The following is a 24277-nucleotide window of genomic DNA, read 5'->3' on the forward strand; positions in this document are numbered from 1 at the left end:
GCAATACTTATATCAGAGAAAAGAGACTTTAAAACAAAAACTGTAGCAAGAGACAAAGAAGGGCACTACACAATGATAAACAGAACAATCCAACAAGAGGATATAACACTTGTAAATATCTATGCACCCAACATAGGAGCACCTCAATATATAAAGCAATTATTAACAGATATAAAAGGAGAAACAGACAGTAACACAATAATAGTAGGGGAATTTAACACTCCACTTACACCAATGGACAGAGCACCTGAATGGACGATCGAGAAGGAAACACTGGCCTTAAACAACCCATTAGACCAGAAGGACTTAGTAGATATACACAGAATATTCCATCCAAAACCCACAAAACACACATTCTTTTCAAATGCACTTGGAACACTCTCCAGGATTGATCACATATTAGGCCACAAAACAAGTTTCAATGAATTTGAGAAGACTGAAATAATACCAAGCATCATTTCTGACCACAAAGGTATGAAACTACAAATCAACTGCAGGAAGAAAACAGAAAAGCCACAAATACGTGGAGATTAAACAAAATGCTACTGAATAATGATTGGGTCAATGAAGAAATCAAAGGAGAAATCAAAAAATACCTAGAGACAAATGAAAATGAAAATATGACATGCCAAAATCTATGGGATACAGCAAAAGCAGTTCTAAGAGGGAAGTTTATAGCAATTTAGGCCTACCTCAACAAATAAGAAAAATCTCAAATAAACAATCTAACAGTGCATCTAAAGAAAATGGAAGAAGAAGAACAAAGCCCAAAATCAGTACAAGGAAGGATATAGTAAAAATCAGAGAACAAATAAATGAAATATGGACCAAAAAAAAAAAAAATAGAATAAAATCAATGAAACCAAGCTCTGGTTCTTTGAAAAGATAAATAAAATTGACAAACCTTTAGCTAAACTCACCATGAGGAAAAGAGAGAGGCTGAAACAAGTAAAATCAGAAATGAAAGAGGAGAAATTACAATGGACACCTCAGAAATACAAAAGATTATAAGAGAATACTATGAAAAGCTATATGCCAACAAAGTGGATAATCTAGGAGAAATGGATAAACTCTTAGAATCATACAACCTTACAAAACTGAATCAAGAAGAAATAGAGAATTTGAATAGACAAACCACCAGTAAAAATATCAAATCAGTAATCAAAAACCTTCCAAAAAATAAAAGTCCTGGACCAAATGGCTTCCCTGGTGAATTCTACCAAACATTCAAAGAACTTAATACATAACCTTCTCAGACTCTTCCAAAAAATACAAGAGGAGAGGATGCTTCCTAACTCATTCTACAAAGCCAACACTACCCTGTTACCAAAACCAGACAGGGACAAAATAAAAAAGAAAATTACAGGCCAATATTACTGATGAACTCTGATGCAGAAATACCAATGCAAAATACTAGCAAATTGAATATAAAATACATTAAAGATCATATACCATGAACAAGTAGGATTCATTCCAGGAAAGCAAGGATGGTTCAACATCTGCAAATCAATCCAGGTGATACACTACATTAACAAAATGAAGAATAAAAATCACAGGATCCTCTCAAGAGAAGCAGAGAAAGCATTTGACAAGATATAGCATCCATTTATGATAAAAATTCTGAATAAAATGGTTATAGAAGGAAAGTACCTTAACATAAGAAAGGCCATATATGACAAACCCACAGCTAATATCATTCTCAATGGAGAAAAACTGAAAGCTATCCCTCTAAGAACAGGAACCAGACAAGGATGCTCACTTTCACCAATCTTATTTTAAACAGCATTGGAAGTCCTAAGCAGAGCAATAAGGCAAGAAAAAGAAATAAAAAGGATCCAAAGCAGAAAGGAAGATATGAAACTGTCACTATCTGCAGATGACATGATTTTATCTATAGAAAACCCTAAAGCATCCACCAAAAAACTTTGAGAAATAATAAATGAATAAGGTAAAGTTGCAGGACACAAAATCAACATACAAAACTCAGTTGCGTTTCTACACACTAGCAACCAAGGAACAGAAAGAGAAATTAAGAATACAATCCCATTTACAACTGCAACAAAAAGAATAAAATACCTAGGAATAAACTTAACGAAAGAGGTGAAAGATCTGTACACTGAAAACTATAAAACATTGTTGAAAGAAATTGAAGACACAAAGAAATGGAAAGATATTCTGTGCTCTTGGATTGGAAGAATCAACATAGTTAAAAGGTCCATACTTCCTAAAGCAATCTACAGATTCACTGCAATCCCTACCAAAGTTCCAATAACATTTTGCACAGAAATAGAACAAAGAATCCTAAAATTTCTATAGAACAACAAAAGACCCTGAATAGCCACAGGAATTGTGAAGAAAAAGAACAAAGTTGGAGGCATCACACTCCCTGCTTTCAAAACATACTACAAAGCTATAGTAACCAAAAGAGCATGGTACTGGCATAAAAACAGACACACGGATCAATGGAACAGAACTGAGAGCCCAGAAATAAACCCACTCATCTATGCACAGTTAATTTTTGACAAGAGAGCCAAGAGCATACAATGAAGAAAGGAAAGTCTCTTCAATAAATGGTGTTGGGAAAACTGGACAGCCACATACAAAAGAATGAAAGTAGACCATTACCTTACACCATACACAAAAATTAACTCAAAATGGATTCAGGTCTTGAATGTAAGACCTGAAACCATGAAACTTCTAGAAGAAAAAATAGGCAGCACACTCTTCGACATTAGTATTAGCAGCATATTTTCATGTACGAGGCATGACTAGGCAGGGAGCTAATAGAAAAGATAAACAAAAGGGACTACATAAAACTAAAAAGTTTCTGCATGGTAAAGGAAACCATCAACAAAACAAAAAGACAATCTAACAACTGGGAGAAGATATTTGCAAACCATATATCTGATAAAGGGTTAATATCCAAAACATACTAAGAACTCATACAGCTCAACAACAAAAAATCTAACAACTCAATTAAAAAATAGGTAAAAGATCTGAACAGACATTTCTCCAAAGAAGACATACAAATGGCCAACAGGCCCATGAAAAAATATTTAACATCATTAACTATCAAGGAAAGGCAAATCAAAACTGCAGTGAGATATCACCTCACTCCTGTCAGAATGGCTTTAATTAACAAGACAGGAAATAGGTGTTGGAGAGGATGTGGAGAGAAGGCAACCCTCGTACACTGCTGGTAGGAGTACAAACTGGTGCAGCCACTATGAAAAACAGTGTGGAGATTTCTCAGAAGATTAAGAATAGATCTACCATATGATCCAGCTATCCCACTGCTGGGTATTTATCCAAAGAACGTGAAAACACGAATGCGTAAAGATACATGCACCCCTATGTTCATTGCACAATAGCCAAGACTTGGAAGCAACCTAGGTGCCCATCAAGGGACGAATGGATAAAGAAGATGTGGTATGTATACCCAATGGAATACTACTCAGCCTTTAGAAATGATGAAATCCGGCCATTTGTGACAACATGGATGGACCTTAAGGGTATTACGCTAAGCGAAATAAGTCAGAGGGAGAAAGTCAAATACCATGTGATCTTACTTATAAGTAGGAGATTAAAAACAACAACAAACAATCACATAGAGATCCAGACTGGATTCCTGGTTACCAGAGAGGAAGGGGGAGGGAGGGGAGCAAAATCGGTGATTAAGCACACATTTGTGGTGATGGATTGTAATTAGTCTTTGGCTGGAGAACATGACGTATTCTACACAGAAATTGAAATATAATGATGTACACCTGAACTTTATATAATGTTATAAAGCAATGTTACCACAATACAAAAAAAAAAAAACTTTCTGGGGCATAGACATTTAGTAGTTTCTCACTGAATTACTGAAATTCTAAACAAGGCCCTGCATAGAAAAACCTGTGCATGGAGAAAAATCTAAATTATATCCTCTCTGTTAAACTTCAGGAGGCAAACAGAAAGACGTTAAATGTTTAGAAATATTAACAACTGTTAAAAACTAAATGGGCCTTCTGCTCAACACTCAACTAACCAGAAAATTCTTTCAACCAAAATATCCCTTTCACCAGCATTCTAGTTGCTCTAGGTTTTGCTATAATGAAATCCTCATGATTGAAAAAATGATTTTTTTTTAAGATTTTTTTTATTTTTCCTTTTTCTCCCCAAAGCCTCCCAGTGCATAGCTGTATATTTTTAGTTGTGGGTCCTTCTAGTTGTGGCATGGGGGGACGCTGCCTCAGTATGGCTTGATGAGCTGTGCCACGTCTGCACCCAGGATCCAAACCTGTGAAACCCCGGGCTGCCGAAGCAGAGTGCATGAACTTAACCACTCAGCCACGGGGCCAGCCCCTGATTTTAATATTTTAAGTATATAACATTATTGACAATTCTTCAGTAGCAATGATGAGCATATTTTTAAAGAACTATCAATAAAGGGACCACATAGAACATTCTAATATATACTTCTATGTCAAAGAGAACATGTAAACCCTCTATTATTATCATCTATCATTCCTGTGCTATCTTTGTATCAATAATCTGCCATAAATAGGTTTTTGATTCACTAGAGAAACAAGAGTATAGTGCAATCAGCAAACTTTAATAAATCTGTCAGCATGCTACTTTATAGTAGGTATAAAGTACTAACCTGTAATCTATGAGTTTTAACTCTGAATATATGACTTTGAGTCAGTCATCAACCACGTAACCAGGACTAGCTCCAGAAAAAATGGTAACATTTTTACTTGCTTGCTACCATGTTCAGACTTTGGTCTCAAAACACATTTCACACAATCTGCACACAGACGTGTCTAAAATCCAATGACAAATGCCCTTACAAGAGACAGAAGAGGAGAAGACACTAAAACAGAAGGGAAATCCATGTAGAGACAGACGGAGAGTTTGGTGTGATGCAGTTGCAAACCAGGGGATGCCTAGAACCATCAGTAGCCCAAAGAGACAAGGAAGGATCTTCTAGAACTTCCAGTGGGAGCATGGCTTTGTTGACACTGTGCTTTTGGACTTCTAGCCTCCAAAAATGTGAGAATCAATTTCTATGTGTTAAGTCACCAGGTTTATAGTAATTTGGTACAGTAGTCACAGGACACTAACACAGTTACCAAGTCAAATCCTTCTCACATCTGCGACAACTCAAAGAGGGTATTACAGACACAATTGTGTTCCCCTAAAATTCATATGTTGAAGCCCTACTCCCCAGTACCTCATAATGTGACTGTTTGGGGAGATGGGGCCTTTAAAGAGGTAATTCAGTTAAAATGAGGCCATTAGAGTGGGCCGTAGTCCAACCCAACTGGTGTCCTTATGAGAAGAGGAGATTAGGACCAGGGATGTGCACGCACAGAGGGACCACCTTGAAGAGGCAGCAATAGGGCAGCCATCTGCAAGCCAAAGAGAGAGGCCTCAGAGGAAGCCAACCCTGCTGCTGCCTTGGTCTTTGACTTCTAGTCTCCAGAACTGTGAGAAAATGAATTTCTGTTCTTTAATCCACCCAGTCTATGGTAATTTGTTATAGCAGCCCTCTAATATAGAGGGCAAAAGGGTTTCAGAGTTTTTGCCTCTGGAATCATAAATATTTCCCAGTAAATTCCCCCCTCTTCAAGTTAACCAAGATAGAAGTATTTTAAAACACAAAAATGAAACTAAATGGAGAGCTTTTAGTAACAGTTACTAAACGATTAGTATCTGTTTAAGTGTCTGTCATGGATAAATAGGCATGGTGGATAGCTGTGATAAGGATTTCAACAAAGGCCATATTTAGAAGAAGATACTTATGAGAGCCAGAAAGAACTTACATACCAACCAGTTGCACACACTCATTCTATAGAGGTACAAACCAAGGCTCCAACTAGTGACTTGCCCCAGGTGACTTGGCTTGTGAGTGACATTCAAGATGGTTACACAGGCTTTCTGAATCCTTAAACCAGCACTTTCACCATTTTATCAACACCTCACTCATTATTCTCTTCCTTAAGTCCACCAAATGATTTTTACAAACATCCTGGTGCTTCCTTTCTCCTTGGGATATGGAGGGGAGATGTCACCCCTTTGAAGGGAAGACTACCATGGAGCCTGAAGTCTTTTATTTTGGTCTTTAGTGGTAGGATTCAATGGCACCTGGCAGCTTCTCAGGCAAACAAGCTCTTCCCACCCCCAGCATTGTGACTTCAACATCAGCAGCAGAATCATGTTGGTACAAGGGAAGCAATAAGGCCTGCCAAATTGATTCTAAACACTTTAAGTACAGGGATAGTGACTGTTTTTTCTTAACATATATATATTTGGTGACAGACTACTTGTATCTATGCAGTGTGTTCACCCTAATTCCTTCTCTCCAACCTGAATGAAGGAGAATTTTCATATTTTCTCTACCACAAGCAGATGAGGGGAGGGCAGATTGGGGTAGAAAGAATGGGAAACAGGGTTTAAACTTCATCACTTTGTAGAAAAGTGGGGGAATTAATATTTCCAGGCACTAGGCTAGCCATCTTATATGCAATGACTCATTTAATTTCCAACTTAATACAAGGTGAGCATTATCATTTCCCCTTCACTCTCTCACATTACCAGCCTTCAATAACTACCTGCTCTCCTTCATTAACACTATCTGAGGTTATCTTGTTCAACAATTTGTTTTTCTTCTCCCACCCTAATTCACATCCCTCCTCAGTATTTTGATAAAACTCAATGGGAAAACGGATGTTATTTCTCAACTGCACCCTCAATGCCTATGAGGTGGTCAATAAATATTTGCTGAGTAAATCTATTCTAGTGGTTCCTGAATCGAGGATACATACTAATCTCTTCCCATCCATGTGTAGCTTATAAAATCTTCCCAGATTATTCCGTTGAACATAGCTGGTTTTGAAGCCTCCAACTCTCCCATTTTGGGAGACTAAAGTCTGCTGTCAGCCCTGGCTTTTGTTCTTTAAGGCAGCTTTCACATCCTTGGAGCCTTTAAACATGAGCTACAATTGCCCAGACATGCCCTCTCCCTGCCCCAGCTTGCTTTCAACTTAACTTTGAATCCCATTTCTAAGTAGACCTAGATTCCTGCTTAGGGACCCCTAAAGCCATCCCTGATCTTTCCAAAATTGATGCTAGAACAAGTTCTCTCTGTTCTTAAGAATTTGATGTCTCCTAGAAACTTTGCCTACGTATCATTACGTCATCAAACATTTTAGAATGGGTATTGTTAAGATCAAGCTCCCCAAATCCCTCTACTTCCTAAAGTATCATGAACAAATAGAAAAACAAGAGAACTACTGATCTCTCAACCCAAGGCTGTGTTTTCATGAGTACAAACAAAAAGCCCCCCAAAACACACACTATTCTATTATTTTTTACAGTACATATAAATTCCTGATCAATAACTCCTTCTCACACTGGGAATAAATTCAATCACTATTGCTTTAAGGAATAAATTAAGTCTCAGACAAAAATGTGATCTAAGGGGAGTATGGTATGTTACATGGTTAGAGACAACATGGGTACATGAAACGCACTTGGACAAGACGCACAACCAAGTGTGCCAAAGCCCAGGTTGGCACCCAGCCATCCTTTGTTTAGAAAACTAAGTTGAATTACTTGAGCACCGGATTTTGTGGTGATGCATTTTTCAGTGAATTGTGGGGGATGGAAAGAGCTTACCCCAACATGGTTGAGTGGCATATTTGCCCTCTGATTTAGAATTTTAAAGTAACCCCTGTTACAAATTCCCATATAATTGTTATGTATCCAAATTAAACCTGCCCCATTTTCTATTCCCAGTATCACTGATTGAATCAAGCTGCAGATGAACATTCCTTTTCTCTTCCCTTCAGTTTATTCTGTCCATTTTTCAGGATGTATGGAACATCCCTGCAACTCACAATAGAAATGTCACAATAACTGCAGAGAAAATGTGGGCTTTCATAAACCCCCAAAGTGTGTTCTCGATTCAGAAATCGCAGAGGGCCTGTGTCTTCACAGTAGACTTGTTCTCCACATATAAACCTCATTTGTATGTATTTAATTGTGACCTCATTCTCCATAAAAGAAAATGTTTCACTGGCTCTGATTTCCTTCTGACCTTTCTATCCCGTTTTATTAACATTCTGTTTCCTGCTTTGCAGCCTTCAGGGATGTCCAAACCAGAAAAGTGCTTTGCTTGTACTTCAGGGATGGAGGTGGGAATGAAATTGCTTTCCAGTTCTGAAACCCATCATTATCAAGGAAGGAAATAAAACCCTCCAAAAGGGGTAGTTGAATATATTGCCAAACTTGCCTTGTGCTCTTCGGTTTAATGTACAGCACTGCACATAATTACTTAGAACAGTACTAGTACAAAGCCATGCCAGTGAAACTAGCTCTGACAAATTTATCATAGGCTGTTATAGGCAGAGACACTGGCGCCATCTCAAAGAAACCTACATGTGCTAATATGAATTAGGAATTCTTATAATTTTTATTATGCCTTTTGGGGAAAACATCTTTTCTAATAAAAAGATACATCATTATTTCTCAGTTTAAAAAAATAGTTGTTTTTTTTTTAATTCTAGAGAAGAATTAAACTTTTCCCTCTTCTCTGTGTGGGAAACCAACTACCAGTCAAATACTTGATTCTTAAGAACAAAAGGGAATAAAATGATTTAACTGGTGAGCCAGGGTCCCAAGTCAGAAGTGACCTTTGTAATATTATTGCTTCTGCTTATTTTTAAAGATATTGCAACCCTATGTATAATTTATTAAATGGGTTTGTAACTGCGGAGGGGGGCATGAGCTGAATAGACAAACTAAAAACATAACTTTTCTTCAGTTCTGATGATCAACCCTCATTAATAGCAGATGTATATTTTTTGGGTTTTTTTGTTGAGGTTATGATAGCTTACGACATTGTGAAATTTCAGTTGTACATTATTACTTGTCAGTCATATTATAGGTGTGCCCCTTCACCCTTTGTGCCCACCCCCCATCCTCCCTTTCCCTTGGTAACCACTAATCTGTTCTTTTTGTCCACGTGTTTAACTTTCACATATGAGTGGAGTCATACAGACATTGTCTTTCTCTATCTGGCTTATTTCACTTAACATAATACTCTCAAAGTCCATCCATGTTGTTTTGAATGGGACAATTTTATCCTTTACTATGGATGAATAGTATTCCATTGTCTATATATACCATATCTTCTTTATCCAATCATCAGTCGATGGGCACTTAGGTTGCTTCCACGTCTTGGCTACTGTGAATAATGCTGCAATCAACATAGGGGTGCATGGGTCTCTTTGAATTAACTATTTCAAGTTCTTTGGATAGATACCCAGTAGTGGGATGGCAGAGTCATATGGTATTTCTATTTTTAATTTTTCGAGAAATCTCCATACTATTTTCCATAGTGGCTGCACCAGTTTGCATTCCCACCAGCAGTGTATGAGGGTTCCTTTTTTTCCACAACCTCTCCAACATTTGTTATTTTTTGTTTTGGCTATTTTAGCCATTCTAACAGATGTAAGGTGATATCTTAATGTAGTTTTGATTTGCATTTCCCTGATGATGAGTGATGATGAGCATCTTTTCCTAGGTCTATTGGCCATCTGTATATCTTTTTTGGAGAAATGTCTGTTCATATCCCTGGCACATTTTTTGATCAGGTTATTTGATTTTTTGTTGTTGAGTTGTGTATTCTTTATATATTATGGAGATTAACCCTTTGTCGAGTATATGATTTGCAAATATTTTTTCCCAGTTGGTGGGTTGTGTTTTTGTTTCAATCCTGTTTTCCCTTGCCTTGTAGAAGCTCTTCAGTCTGATGAAGTCCCATTTGTTTATTCTTTCTATTGTTTCTGTTGTCTGAGAAGACATGGTGTACAAAAGGATCCTTTTAAGACTGATGTCAAAGAGTGTACTGCCTATATTTTCTTCTAGAAATCTTATGGTTTCAGGTCTTACCTGTAAGTCTTTGATTCATTTCGAGCTTATTTTTGTGAATGTGTGAAAGAATGGTAGATTTTCATTCTTTTACATGTGGCTGTCCAGTTTTCCCAACACCATTTGTTGAAGAGACTTCCTTTTCTCCACTGTATGCTCTCAGCTCCTTTGTCAAAGATTAGCTGTCCATAGATGTGTGGTTTTATTTATGGGCTTTCAATTCTGTTCCATTGATCTGTATGCCTGTTATTGTACCAGTACCAAGCTGTTTTGATCACTATGGCCTTGTAGTGTATTGTGAAGTCAGGGATTGTGATGCCTCCAGCTTTGTTCTTTTTGCTCAGGATTGCTTCAGCAATTCAGGGTCTTTTGTTGCCCCATATGAATTTTAGGATTCTTTGCTCTATTTCTGTGAAGAATGTCATTGGAATTCTGATTGGGATTGTGTTGAATCCATCAATTGCTTTAGGTAGTATGGGCATTCTAACTATGTTTATTCTTCCAATCCATTTGCATGGAATGTCTTTCCATCTCTTTATGTCATCATCAATTTCTTTCAGGAAAGTCTTGTAGTTTTCATTGTATAGGTCTTTCACTTCCTTGGTTAAACGTATCCCACGATATTTTATGCTTTTTGTTGTGATTGTCAACGGGATTGTGTTCCTGAGTCCTCTTTCTATTATTTCATTATTAGAGTATAGAAATGCTTCTGATTTATATAAGTTGATTTTGTACCCTGCAACTTTGCTGTAATTGTTGATTACTTTTAGTAGCTTTCTGATGGATTTTTTAGGGTTTTCTATATATAAGATCATGTTGTCTGCAAACAGTGAGAGTTTCACTTCTTCATCGCCTGTTTGGATTCCTTTTATTTCTTTTTCCTGCCTAATTGCTCTGGCCAAAACCTCCAGTATTATGTTGAATAAGGGTGGTGAGAGTGGGCACCCTTGTCTTGTTCCTGTTCTCAGAAGGATGGCTTTCAGTTTCTCCCCATTGACTATGATGTTGGCTGTGGGTTTGTCATATATGGCCTTTATTATGTTGAGGTACTTTCCTTCTATACCCATTTTGTTGAGTTTTTATCGTAAATGGATGTTGGATCTTGTCAAATATTTTCTCTGCATCTATTGAGATGATCACATGGTTTTTGTTTCTCATTTTGTAATGTGGTATATCACGTTGATTGACTTGCAGATGTTGAACCGTCCCTGGTATTAATCCCACCTGATCATGGTGTATGATCTTTTTAATATTGCTGTATTCGGTTTGCCAATATTTTGTTGAGGATTTTTGCGTCTATGTTCATCAGTGATATTGGCCTGTAGTTTTCCTTTTTTGTGTTGTCCTTGTCTGGTTTTGGGATCGGGGTGATATTGGCTTCACAGAATGCATCAGGAAGTGCTCCATCTTCCTCAATTTTCTGGAGTAGTTTGAGAAGGATAGGTATTAAGCCTTCTTTGAATGTTTGTAGAATTCTCCAGAGAAGCTGTCTGGTCCTGGACTTTTATTTTGGGGGAGGCTTTTGATTACTGTTACAATCTCTTTACTTGTGACTCATCTATTCAGATTCTCTATTTCTTCCTGATTCAGTTTTGGGAGGCTGTATGTTTCTAAGAATTTATCCATTTCTTCTAGGTTATCCAATTTGTTGGCATATAGTTTTTCATAGTATTCTCTTATAATCTTTTGTATTTCTGTGTTATCCACTGTGATTTCTCCTCTTTCATTTCTAATTTTATTTATTTGAATCTTCTCTCTTCTTTTCTTAGTGAGCTTGGCTAAGGGTTTGTCACTTTTGTTTATTTTCTCAAAGAGCCAGCTCTTTGTTTCATTGATCATTTCTACTGTCTTTTTGTTTCAATTTCATTTATTTCCACTCTAATTTTTATTATTTCCCTCCTTCTATTGACCTTGGGCTTTGTTTGTTCTTCTTTTTCTAATTCTGTTAAGTGTAGCTTGAGATTGCTTACCTGAGATTTTTCTTGTTTATTGAGGGGAGCCTGTATTGCAATGAATTTCCCTCTTAGGACCACTTTTGCTGCATCCCAAATGAGTTGGTATGGCATGTTTTCATTTTCATTTGTCTCCAGATAATATGTGATTTCTCCTTTAATTTCTTCAATCATCCACTGGTCATTCAGTAGCATGTTGTTTAATCTCTACATCTTTGTCTCTTTCCCAGTTTTATTCTTGTAATTGATTTCTAGTTTCATAGCATTATGGTCAGAAAAGATGCTTGATATTATTTGAATCCTCTTGAATTTGTTGAGGCTTGCTTTATTTCCCAACATATGGTCTATCTTTGAGAATGTTCCGTGCACTTGAGAAGAATGTGTAACCTGCTGTTTTTGGATGGAATGTTCTATATACACCTATTAAGTCCATCTGGCCTCATTTTTCATTTAATTCTACAATTTCCTTGTTGATTTTCTATCTGGATGATCTATCCATTGGTGTTAGTGGGGTGTTGAGGTCCCCTACTATTAGCATATTCTTGTTGATATCTCCTTTTAGTTTTGTTAGTAGTTTCTTTACATAATTTGGTGCTCCTGTGTTGGGTGCACACATATTTATAAGTGTTATGTCTTCTTGGTGGAGTGTCCCTTTTATCATTATAAACTGGTCCTCTTTGTCTCTCTTTACCTGTTTTGCCTTGAAGTCTACTTTGTCTGATATAGTATGGTGACACCTGCTTTCTTATGTTCACTATTAGCTTGGAGTATCATCTTCCCAGACGTATTTATTTTTTAAAGTTTTATAAATTTTGAATTCATGTTTATTTATAAGTTGCAAAAAAGAGATATAACTGTTTTATTACTTAGATTTATCATTCTGATTAAGAGTCATTTACAGAATAAAAGCATTAGTATCTAGTACTTACACAGCACTTTTAAAAAATTTCTAATTTGTTATATCCAACTATTCATTACTAGCACAAAGATAATGGCTTCCATTTAATGAACATACACTATGTTCCAGGCATTTCTTTCCAGGAATGAACCCCAAGAAGTAGAATTATCATCAATTTATGGAAAGGCAACTGGAAGTCAAAGATCCTTGGTCAATTGGTCATGGCTGGAGGTATGATCTGAATCTAGGCTTCTCAGATTCTAAAGTTCTTTCCCCTGTAACCTCTTTCTAAGGAAAAGAAAAGACAGATCAATTAGTGTCTACCTGATTGTATGGGCCTTAAGAAAATCACCAGAGCTAAAAGTCAACTCAGAAAACACTAATTTTTACTCATTATATAACTGAAGAAGAATGTGCAATGCTTTCATTTCATTAAGAAATGGCCATAATTTTAGGGGCCAGGCCCATGGCATAGTGGTTAAGTTTGGTGTGCTCCACTTCAGCAGCCTGTGTTCGCAGGTTCAGATCCTGGGCACAGACCTACACCATGCATCAACCATGCTGTGGCAGTGATTCATATATGAAGTGGGAAGATTGGCATAGATGTTAGCTCAGGGCTGATCTTCCTCAGGAAAAAAAAAATGGCCACAATTTTAAAAGAGAGTTTTATTAGAAGTATGTGAATTTAGAGAAAAAACTTGAAGAATGAAGGGAAAAGAAAAATACTATATGTGAAGGGATTTAGGAAGGCTAAATAAAAAGCTGAATTAGGCCTAATTCTATCCATTTTCCTTAGGAATATAGTGGGTCACAAGAGTGCTCCAGTGGCTGCCTTCGCGTATGCAGATCCCAGGAATTCTGGGAGAGACACTCAAAGGACCAGCAAAAGCTTTAGTAGGGTTTAACACTTCTGGAGAGCCCCCTTACATGAGGAAGCTGGTTAACAGTTTTCTGCTAGAAGAGAAAAAGTGGCCTAATCATCTGAGCTTAGCTGGCAATGGTGACATGTGCTCTGACTGCCAGACACAGAAGAAAGAAAAGTATTATGTCATATCTATTTCTGAAGACCTATTGGAAGTCTGTTCTATAATCTGACAAGGCAAAGCTGAGCACATACTGTACCTGTACCTGATTTAAATTGCTCCCTAAAAATATTTTGTTGAGGCAAGAACATCTGCTAGCCCAGAGCAACCAAAGTGATGGAGGTCTTAGCTATTCAAACTAGAGAATTAGATTCTCTCAGTAGTACAGAATCAGACATCCCTCAGGAAGAACATACTGCGGAAATCGTCTGAGTGACAGAAGGGAGAGCCCCCAATCTGCAGTGCCCTAAGAACAGGATAAAGGCAGAGGCTGTGTTTTCTCTTAAAGTAGCTGGTAAGGATTGCTACTGTGAGAATTAATTAATGGACATTTTTGTTGGCCAAACCTGAATTCTTTCAAGAAAAATGAGTGTTCCAGCTGAGACAATTAGGAGTGGTGATGGCTCATTGTGCAAGAATCTCAAATATTGTAGATATTAATTTATGTCCCAAGGAATATCAGTGACATTATCTTTCATCAGCCTGAGTAGCTTTCAAAAAGTATATAACAGTGTGAAAACTCAGAAGCAGGAAACACAGTCAAAGAGTGAATAATCCCCAAAATGTGTTAATTGACTCTCCTCTAGGTTCTTTGACCTGATGACCAAGGCCTCTGTTTTGTCCTCTGTTCTATATCTCTGTGCTGAGCTCAGCTCTGCTCCTTCATATCCCACCTAAATGATCCAGGGGCAAGTTCAGATTTACATTATCAACAGATTCTTCAGCCTAACTATACCAAAACTCACTTCCCAAATGTCCCAGGGTAACCTATGCATGATGCAAAATTTATTTTTTTCTTTTTTATTTATTTACTTTTTTTTTGAGGAAGATTAGCCCTGAGCTAACATCTGTGCCCATCTTCCTCTACTTTATATTGGGATGCCTGCCACAGGCTTGGCAAGTGGTGGGTGGGTCCACACCCGGGATCCGAGCAGGTGATCCCTGGGCCGCTGAAGTGGAATGTGCGAACTTAACTGCTGCACCACCAGGCTGGCGCCGCAAAATTTATTTCTTAATCTAATGCCCAGATCACCACAATTTTTGACATTGACTTAAAAGCATTCATTCTGAAACCCTGACAAAGAACCAAAGCATCATTCTAATCTAGCAGCCTAACAGTACAGGGCTCTGTGACGCTGAAAAGCAAGAGCAACTTTTCTTTATTTTCCATCAACACAAAGCATAGCAGCTTCCACCACCTGAGTACAGTCTGCCCTTCATATCCGTGGGTTCCATTGAACCAATCCACAGTTGGTTGAATCCGCAGATATGCAACCATGGATAAGGAGGGCCAAATAAAGGATTTAAACATACTGGGTTTTGGTATCCCTGGGGGTCCTGGCAGTAAGCCCCTGCAGATACCAAAGGACCACTGTAACATAAATTTAAAGTCACCGATCTAAAAATATTTCTAAATCTGATTTCTTTTCAGTGTGAAAATTTACAAAAGAAACCTCTCCGCAAAAGCCACACAGTGTTTGACCTACAAGGCAAAGATAAAGTAGCTTACGGTTTACCTCACAAGAAAATAAAATAGAAAAAAGAAATCATACACAAAACATTTTAACATAGCATTTTATGCACTTTGGCACTGGAGAAACCAGCTTAAAGACTACATGTCATTCCCATACCAGGCTACCCTGTTTCTTTTAACACACATAATGAAACGAGGGATAACCTTGTGTATGTGAATATGAGTGAAAAGGCCAATTTGTAACCTGCCCACATTCCCTTACACGGCACATGCACAAATAAGGAAGTCATTCAAGGCAGAATCTAGCACAGATTTGGTTCAGTTGTATAGACCTGGTGTCACCAAAAGTCTTACCTCGACCAGTCACCTGACAGCTTACAGCTACTTTTGTCTTGTTCGGATTTTGTTTGATCTGGAGTTTGGAGTTATGTTGTTTCCAGGCCAGCTCCAGTGCTTTTGTTTTAGTTTTAAGCTTTCTTGGAATGAATGAGTCACTGAGTAGGATTTTACTTAAGTAACAAAAATTCAGAATCAGCTTCCAGTTCCATGTTGCATACATTACTATCTTTATTAACTACTTTACCAATTAATCAGAGAAACACATATTTAAACAAATAAGTGATACTATTTTTCACATACCAAAATGGCAAATTTTAAAAACAGTAATAATCAGAGTTGACAATGATAAGGTGAAAATAAAATATTCACTGGTGTAACTTTTCAGATTGAAATTTAGCAAAAATATTATACCCATTTGATCCAGTAATTCCATTACTAGGAAGGATACTGACTCAGCACAAGGCTGACATAAAGGAAGCCATACTGTAGAAAATAAATCATATTGTAACTTTCAATGGCGTCTGATTAACTAACCCAGCTGGATGTGCACCCTCCATGAAATAGACATGCTCTTTAGACTTTAAGGCCCCTCCTGGCTGCAATAAGTTGATAACTTTGTTCCTTCGAGTTCCTTAGGAATGTTATGACCACTGGGCAGAGTCTATGCTGACAGCCATCATCAATGACAACTGAAAGATATGGGTATAAGGTGTTGCTCCAGCATCTGATGCCCATCCAGTAAAATAAAAGATTATCAAGAACTGAAGACGAGATGTCTGCTCCACCCGGGGACCAGATGCCTCCCCACCTAGAGAACAGCCCCCCTCCCCCACAACTGGCCTGTAGTCTGTTCTGTAAGGTGGTTCTTTCAGACATTAGTCAACCATCTTTCCCTTTGCTAACAAGCTGTAATAAAACCCTTTCTCTCCTACCACCTTGCTTCTTGACTATCAGCATGTCTTGTGGTGGGCAGATGACTCCCTTGGGCAGTAACAGGAATTTATTCTAATGAAATAATCAGTGACACAGACAATAACATACAAAGAAAGGGGGGCTGTGTATAATAGTGAAACACCACAAACCACCTCAATAACAGAGATTAGATAAATTCTGTACTTCCATATATTAAGCTACTTTTCAGTCATTAAGATCAAGAAAATTAAGGATAAGAATACTCTCATTATAAAGCATTGATATTATTTAATTTACAGTATTACAGTTTAGGAGACCAGAATATGCCACCCCAAAATATCCCTCTTTGGCATAAGGATTATTTTGAGTTTATTATTTTGAGGAACAGCAGACACAGGGAAACTCTGAAAACAGAGTATAAGTTACCCTTTTGTAGGGGAAATTTACATTTATAAAGGAAATCTCCATTTGTAAGGTGTCTCCCTCTCTAAAGCAGGAAGAAAAGGGTTACTCTAAATCACAACAGATGCTTCAAATCTGTATAACAAACCTTACCCTTGTTTTCTGTACTTTTCCTGGCCACCTTCCCATAACTTGCCTCCCCCACACCCTTCTTCCTTTGTTTTAGGTGAAGATGGTATTTAAGCCTAAGTTCTAGCCACCTCTTTTGAGTTGCTCATCCCTAAGTTTCTCTCATGTATGTATGAGATATACATATTAATAAACTTCTGTTTGTTTTTCTCCTGTTAATCTGTCTTTTGTTATAGGGGCCCCAGCTGAGAACCTGGAAGAGTAGAAGGAAAAGATCTTTTTCCTCCTCTACATGTAAAATTAAAATAAAGTTTGGTTGCTCTCAAGATCATTAACAAGACATTCATTTTCTTATAAAGCTCCAATAGAATGTGACTTCTTCGGCAGTCACAGGTTTTAGGTCAGCTTCAAAAAGACACCAACGACAATGGAGTGTTATTAGTATAATATGTTGAAACAGGCCCCATGTTCCTCTCTTAGGTTCAAGTTGCTTTTAATAACTGATCGTCTGCTATTGGGGCTCCACACACCAATTTTGACCAGGCCTCTGATTTGATCCAGACCATGGCTCACAATATAGAAAGAATGTGGTAGAGTTGAAAGAATGTGGTAGAGCATACTATTGTTAAATTGGGCTTAAAACCAAGTAGATGGCTTCCATTAGAATTTGGTAACATATCTGGCTCACAAAAACATTCGTGATTTTTTTCCAATTGTTCCCCCAGATTATATTATATCCAATTGTTTATTATAAAGAATTGCTTCCAAAATCAGTAGATATTACTGATTAAATTAGTTTCATACCCTAGAACACATTTAAAATATCCTAAAAGACTATATTTAAGCCCAAGTTACTTTAATATAAAAACAATCTCAGTATCGTAATTAACCAAATTCTACTTTGTGACACACATACACCGAAAATATATGAACAAAAACATATGGAAAACTCACGTAAAAGAATGTGAGTGGTCCAGATATATATGGAATTTTCATTCCCAAGAGATACTTGACTTGTGAAGTCACAACATGGGTGGCAGCCCCAGTTGTCATTGCACTGATCACAGGCTCCGTGAGCAGGAATGTGGCACTGCCCAGTTGTAGCACAAACATGGCCACCTAAGAGGACAAAGGAAGATGAAATTTCCCAAGGTTCCTAGAGGGATTAATATCTGACATATTTTATTTTCATTTTGCACAGACATAGAGAACTAATGTGAAACAGGTTTCTTAAATATTATGTATTCAATATCTTGAGTTTTCTTGAGAACATTACTAGGTTCTAAGACTTTCCAAATGTTATTGGGTACCACTTCAATGCTTCAATGAAAGTCAATACACATTTTTTCCTGAATACTGACTTTTCTTTTTTCTCTCTTCCTAATCACACATGTTACAAAAAAGGGAAATAGCTTCAAATCAGTTAAAATATGGGATTCTGCAGAGAAAATTTAAATTTTCATGATTATATTCATAATTTTTTTAAACATCAAAACAACATGATTCACTACTTTACACACAGTAGGCTTAAAACTTCAAAAGCACTGAGGAGAAAAAAACATTTCTTGAGTTTCTGCTAGGTTCTGAAAAGTGGAAACATACTATTTTGACTAGATACTCTGTCAAGTGGCTCTAAAGGGCCAATATCAATAAGAAGATATCAGGACTTATTTGTATATGGAGAAGAACAAAAGAGAGATAAGTTAAAGGGATATGTCTTAAGAAACCCAGGTATCAGTAGAAAAATCAGTTTCCTTAAACATTTCCTTCCTTTTCCTAGCATCATGCTCCATTGCCAAACCATCTCACGACCAGACAAAATCATCAACTCTGAGTAGAAGACGTGCATTGAGCTCTGCTGGGCAAAAGATGACAGGAAGAATCAACACTCTCCTCTCTCTCACTGTTAACACTACAATGGTTAGTGTTCTTCCTTTGCCAGAGACAGCACTTTTAGGAGATAGCCCACTCTTTGACTGAATATAACTGTGTAAACTCAGTCACAGAAACTGCAAAAAATAAAACTCACTGTTTTGAAAGTTACATTAAATCACATTCATGAGTATCCACACTGGAAAAGGGACACAAAGTGGGTCATGTTAATGTGTCAATTATGATATTTAGATCTGGTCTTAAAATTCTTGCTGGAAAATAAAATTAATTATTAAAGAAATCAGAGGAAAGAATGGCAATGAGATCTCCTTCTATCAAGAGGTCACAGGGATAAAAATGAGAAGTATAAAGTGCTATCTGGTACCACCAGAGCATAAATTGCAAAATATATAATTTCTATCATATTGCAATACTCCTGGCCAAAGCAATAATGCTCTGAACTTGTGGAGTTTCCTGGGCTCAAATCTGAAGACCAAAGTTCTGATTCTGACTCCACCATGTCCTAGCTTTGTGACTATTGAAAACCTACTGAAATTTTCCAAGCCTCATCATCATCTATAAATCATTAGAGTGATGTCTCTGCTATTTATCTTGTAGAACTGTTGTAAAGTGAATGTGAAATAATATATGAAAGAGCCATGAAACCTGTAAAATGTGTGACATATGTGATGCACCAGAAATATTGTGAGGAGTCATACATATTTACCTAGGATGGAAAACCAGCCACCAGTTTTGAAAATATAGAATGGGCCACCCCACATTTTCCAACTCTGGAAAACTTCAAAGAATTTACCAGTGCAGAAAGAAACATATTTGAATAGTTTGTAAATTAGCAGCTCCCTTTTATTCAATATGTAATACAGAAAAAAATATGGATTGCCAATGCAGAAATCAGGCAATCTGTTTCCGTTAACACAGGAACCCAAAGCAGTAGCTTCTACTACTAACATTTTTTCAGAAGCTACGTGTCTGTTTTTTAAAATAGAATGTCCTGAGGGAAATACCCAATCAATCAATATTATAGGTACAAGTGGAACACACCGATCTTCTTGGCAACTCTTATTCACAGTTTCTTCATTTTCATCCTGAAAACACAATCAGTTAAGAAAAACATTGAACCAATTTTTCCCAAGCATCTCTCTACTAGTAAGTTCGTCTCAAATTATGACATTAACTTTTACAGACCATGAGGATGAAATTATCATATTATTGGGGTAAGATAAAGACTACAGAGTTGGATTTTCATTTCAACTAAATGCAGCATACAAGCAATCCAAATCTTTGAAATTGTGAAAACTGTTCACACATGTGGAATTTTACGCATACATGTAATGCTGGAAAGTTCTCATCTGTATGCCAAGCAATCTTATCTTCATTTGTTTTGAGAAGCAAAGTCTTATGGGAGGCCTTGGATAGACCATTTCCATTTTACCTCTGTTTTTCATTTGTTTCCTAAATCCTGGCACCTACTTAGAGAGGTTAATGATTCTCACGCCTAAGAAACAAAGGTCACCTAACCTGAAGTGATTCACCAACCACTCCAGCTAAATCACTATCTTATAGCAGCAGCTTCTTTGTCATTTCTGCAACCTGAATGTTATAAATGGAAAGGTCCAGAAAAACTACAAGATATAAAAAGAGTTCAGCCGTTTCAAATGTTGCAAATATGTGTACCTCCCTTACAACAGAAACCAAAAAAGATGGAATATCCTCCTTTAAAACTTATCCAAAGATATTTGTGTAATATTCTACTCATACACATTTTTGTGCTTTCAAAAAATCTTCCCAGAAAAGGATAAATCCCTCAAATGGAGAATTCCTGACTCTGAAAGGTCAACAAGACTCTTAAGACATCATTTCTGATACAAATCACTGGGTATGTGAAGGATGACTGCAAACATGTGAGATTTAACAGATAGAACTGTGGTTACCAAAAGTACCTTGGACCTTCAAGTATGTGAAATGAAGGCCCTTCTAGAATATTTTGCTTGGAGGCCCAGTATTTAAATTTTATACCAACGTTAAAGACTTTTTTAAGCTAATGACTCAATAAACAGCCACATCAGCTCCTTTTACTAATAATATAGATGATAATAACTCTAATCTGCCTAGCCAATTCCCCAAATTTAGCCATGCACATTTAATGAGAAATTTCACACAATATATTTCAGCTCTTTGTAGTGATGCTGATGTTCTGGGCTAATGCTGAAAACCTTTGACACACTTTATCGAGGTTCATTAGCATAACAGGATTTCATAATGCTTCTATAAACACCATGTGTTCTATACAAAACGAATATATCTCAGATTTCAGGCCATTTCTTGAAAGTGGCCTTCAAATAGTGAAAAAAGAAAAGGGTGCACAGCAAAGAACTATACTCCTTAAGTGGATGGACTATAGCATGTGTTTCAGTTTCCATCAGTTTGTCTACAATCTGGCTCTTACGTTGTACCAAATCATTTATTTATCTCTTCAATGAATATTTATTGAATACCTACTAGGTGCTAGGCACAGCATTGTTGCAGAATAAAGAGATAAAGATACAGTTCATAATGTAAAAGACCATACAAAGAGAGGTGAAGTGATGATGTTGGTGGGGAGTGGGGGGAAGAATGTTAACTAGGAGCATAAAGAACTGTAACGTAGGTGTTATTAGGAAGGTCAAGTCTAAGAAGCTGTTTGGGTGGGAGCTAAAAGGTTAAGAGCTCCTTGTTCTTTCTTGAGCAGGCATGCAAGTTTGGGGAAGAGAGCTAAACTATTCATGACTACAGGAGAACAGTTGGAGTGCTGCATAGGGATATGGCAGAAAAAGCCTCTGTCTGACCAGAGAACTTGAGAGAACAAAATGTCAAATGGATACCTATGCAGTTATGTGCTGTGGAATTCAAAATATAAAACCCTTCTCCATACTATTCAGTGGACAAAGGAATGAGCCATGCAAAGACATGGATGAATCTTAAATGAATACTGTAAGCGAATGAAGACAGTCTGACAAAGCTACACAGTAGTTTAACATAGATGGATACATATAGAAATATATATAAATATGTTTACATACATCAGTTAATATACACACATATATTTCCTTGCTCTGTCAGCTGAAATGGCCTAAAAGCAACAACACCCTAGTAGCAACCAGCACACCTAGCACACATATGTTGATCTCTAATACTGTTCACAATAAAAAGAACCAGAGTTTCTTACAGAAATGGATGATTCTAGGACTGGGACAAGAAAAATATTCTACGAGCCTGGATCATCTTGTAGTGCCAGAAAGCAAGGAAGTGCCCCCAAAACAAACAAACAAACAAATACATAAATAAATAAAAGGGGTATGTCAAGGAGGGACACAGGAGCCAGCCAAAAGAGCTCCCAATGCCCAGAGCTAGACTAATCTGAGGAACAGCACAAATACGCTAGTATTGGATTATGACCCAAAGGACAACATAAATATCCTTGAGTCCATACCAATATAAACGATTGATTAAATTTAAAAAATGGGAGAGCTCTGTGAAGAATTCCAATAATTTAAGTAGATACTCCCCACTCCTTACCTTAACTTCTCACTTAACATAACTCCCATCTCTTAAGTGTGGACCGTGCACGTTGACTTCTTTCCAAAGAACACAGTGTGAAAAGGGGGAAAATAGGCTAACTTAACATTGGAGATACCTGACAAACACTAGTTCAGCCAGGTGATCAAGGTTAACATCAAAAGTGATGTTATGTTGATAGTCTATACTCTTGATATGATGTGACAAAAATGTCACTCTATTTCTCTGATCTTTCTCCTAAAAACCCACAACCCCAGTCTAATCACAGAAAAACATCAAACAAATCCTAATTGAGGAATATTCTACAAAATACTGACCAGTAGTCCTCAAAACTGTCAAGATCATCAAAATCAAGAAAAGTCTCAGACAATTTCACAGTTAAGAGGAGCCTAAGGGGAGACAGGACAACTTAACGTAATGTGGTATACTGGACGGGATCCTGGGACAGAAAAAAGAACATTAGGTAAAAATTAAGGAAATCTGAATAGAACATATGGATTTTAGTTAGTAGCAATATATCAATCTGGTTCATTAATTGTAAATAACACATCATATTAATGCAAGATGCTAATAATAAGGGACAGTGTGGATGGGTGAGCTATGTGACAACTCTGTGTAACTTTATTGCAACTTTGCAACTTTACGGTAAATCTAAATTATTCTAAAACAAAAAGTTTGTTAAAAAAGGAAAGAAAAAAGAAAACCTCCTTCACCTCTCCCACAGAATACTCAGGTAAGGCTACATTTCTCCCCAGTGTGTGTGCTGTGCATGACGGATTCCTGAGTTTTGCATACATGGCACAGGGGAAAAGAGGGACTCTTAGAGGGGCTCCAGACAGCTGTGTTTCAGAGGTATGGCATGTGTGCAAACAACCACACCAAGACAAGTGTGCACACGTATAAAAGAGAGGAATAGAAAACATGCCACTAGATTTCAGAGGGAGAAAGGAATACTTCTCCATAGGGGTAAAATTGTGCCTTGACATTTAAGGAGGAATCCAAGAGAGAGATGTTATTAGAAAGCATTCCAGAAAGAGGGAAGAATATGAGTATAAAGCAGGACAGCACTTGACATGCTCAGAGGACACAGAGTTGCTAGTTTAGAAGGAGCGCAACTAGGCAAAAAGGAGCAATAGAAAATAAAGCAAGAGATTTTGAAGTCAGAATATGGGGCACTGCAAAAGTAGTGAAAAGGGAGCTTTGCGAGAGTGAGTGACATCACTCTTCCATACATTTATTAAACACCTAATTTTGCCAAGAAGTATTCTGCACATTAACTCAAAAATCAGAGCTGTGCTTTGGTAGAATTAATCTGATGATAGATTGTGGAACGAGTAGCCATTTAAAAGGTTAGTATAAGAGAAGTAGCTAAAGGAAAAATGACAAAAGCACATAAACAGGACACAGCAGGAACAGACAACAGAAAATAGCCAAGTGTTGGACTATCCAGGAGGCAAATCAATTATATGCTTAGGAAACAAACACAATTTATTTTTTATTTGATTTTTTTATTGTGGAATATATCAGAAATTCACTGGGCTTAAGAATGATTTTTATTTGGAATTACATGGTTTAAGGCGGCACTATAATCTTTTCAGTTCTCAGACTTTTCCAGAAAAAAATAGCTTCTAATGCAAGAAGCAGTGAAAATCAGAACCGCTAGGGATGGACGATTTGACTCTTCTGCCTTCCTTTCTGTGCCAGCCAAAGAAAACAACAA

The 24277-nt window shown here is 37.2% G+C and overlaps 1 protein-coding gene across 9 annotated transcripts in view; it reads right to left on the reverse strand.

Moving 5' to 3' along the window:
* The window catches only part of SLC26A7 (solute carrier family 26 member 7), a 125749-nt gene that overhangs the window by 56273 nt on the left and 45199 nt on the right, over window positions 1-24277 (reverse strand). For 8 of the 9 annotated variants that reach the window (XM_046642692.1, XM_046642691.1, XM_046642694.1 and 5 more), the window contains one exon: window positions 18064-18228. The exons of the other annotated variant lie outside the window; for it this stretch is intronic. In XM_046642692.1, coding sequence (XP_046498648.1) covers window positions 18064-18228 — 165 coding nt within the window. The remainder of the gene's footprint in view (window positions 1-18063; window positions 18229-24277) is intronic. 9 annotated transcript variants of the gene reach the window in all.

The sequence above is a fragment of the Equus quagga genome, chromosome 16 (genome assembly GCF_021613505.1).
Source record: "Equus quagga isolate Etosha38 chromosome 16, UCLA_HA_Equagga_1.0, whole genome shotgun sequence".
Taxonomy (NCBI): Eukaryota; Metazoa; Chordata; class Mammalia; order Perissodactyla; family Equidae; genus Equus; species Equus quagga.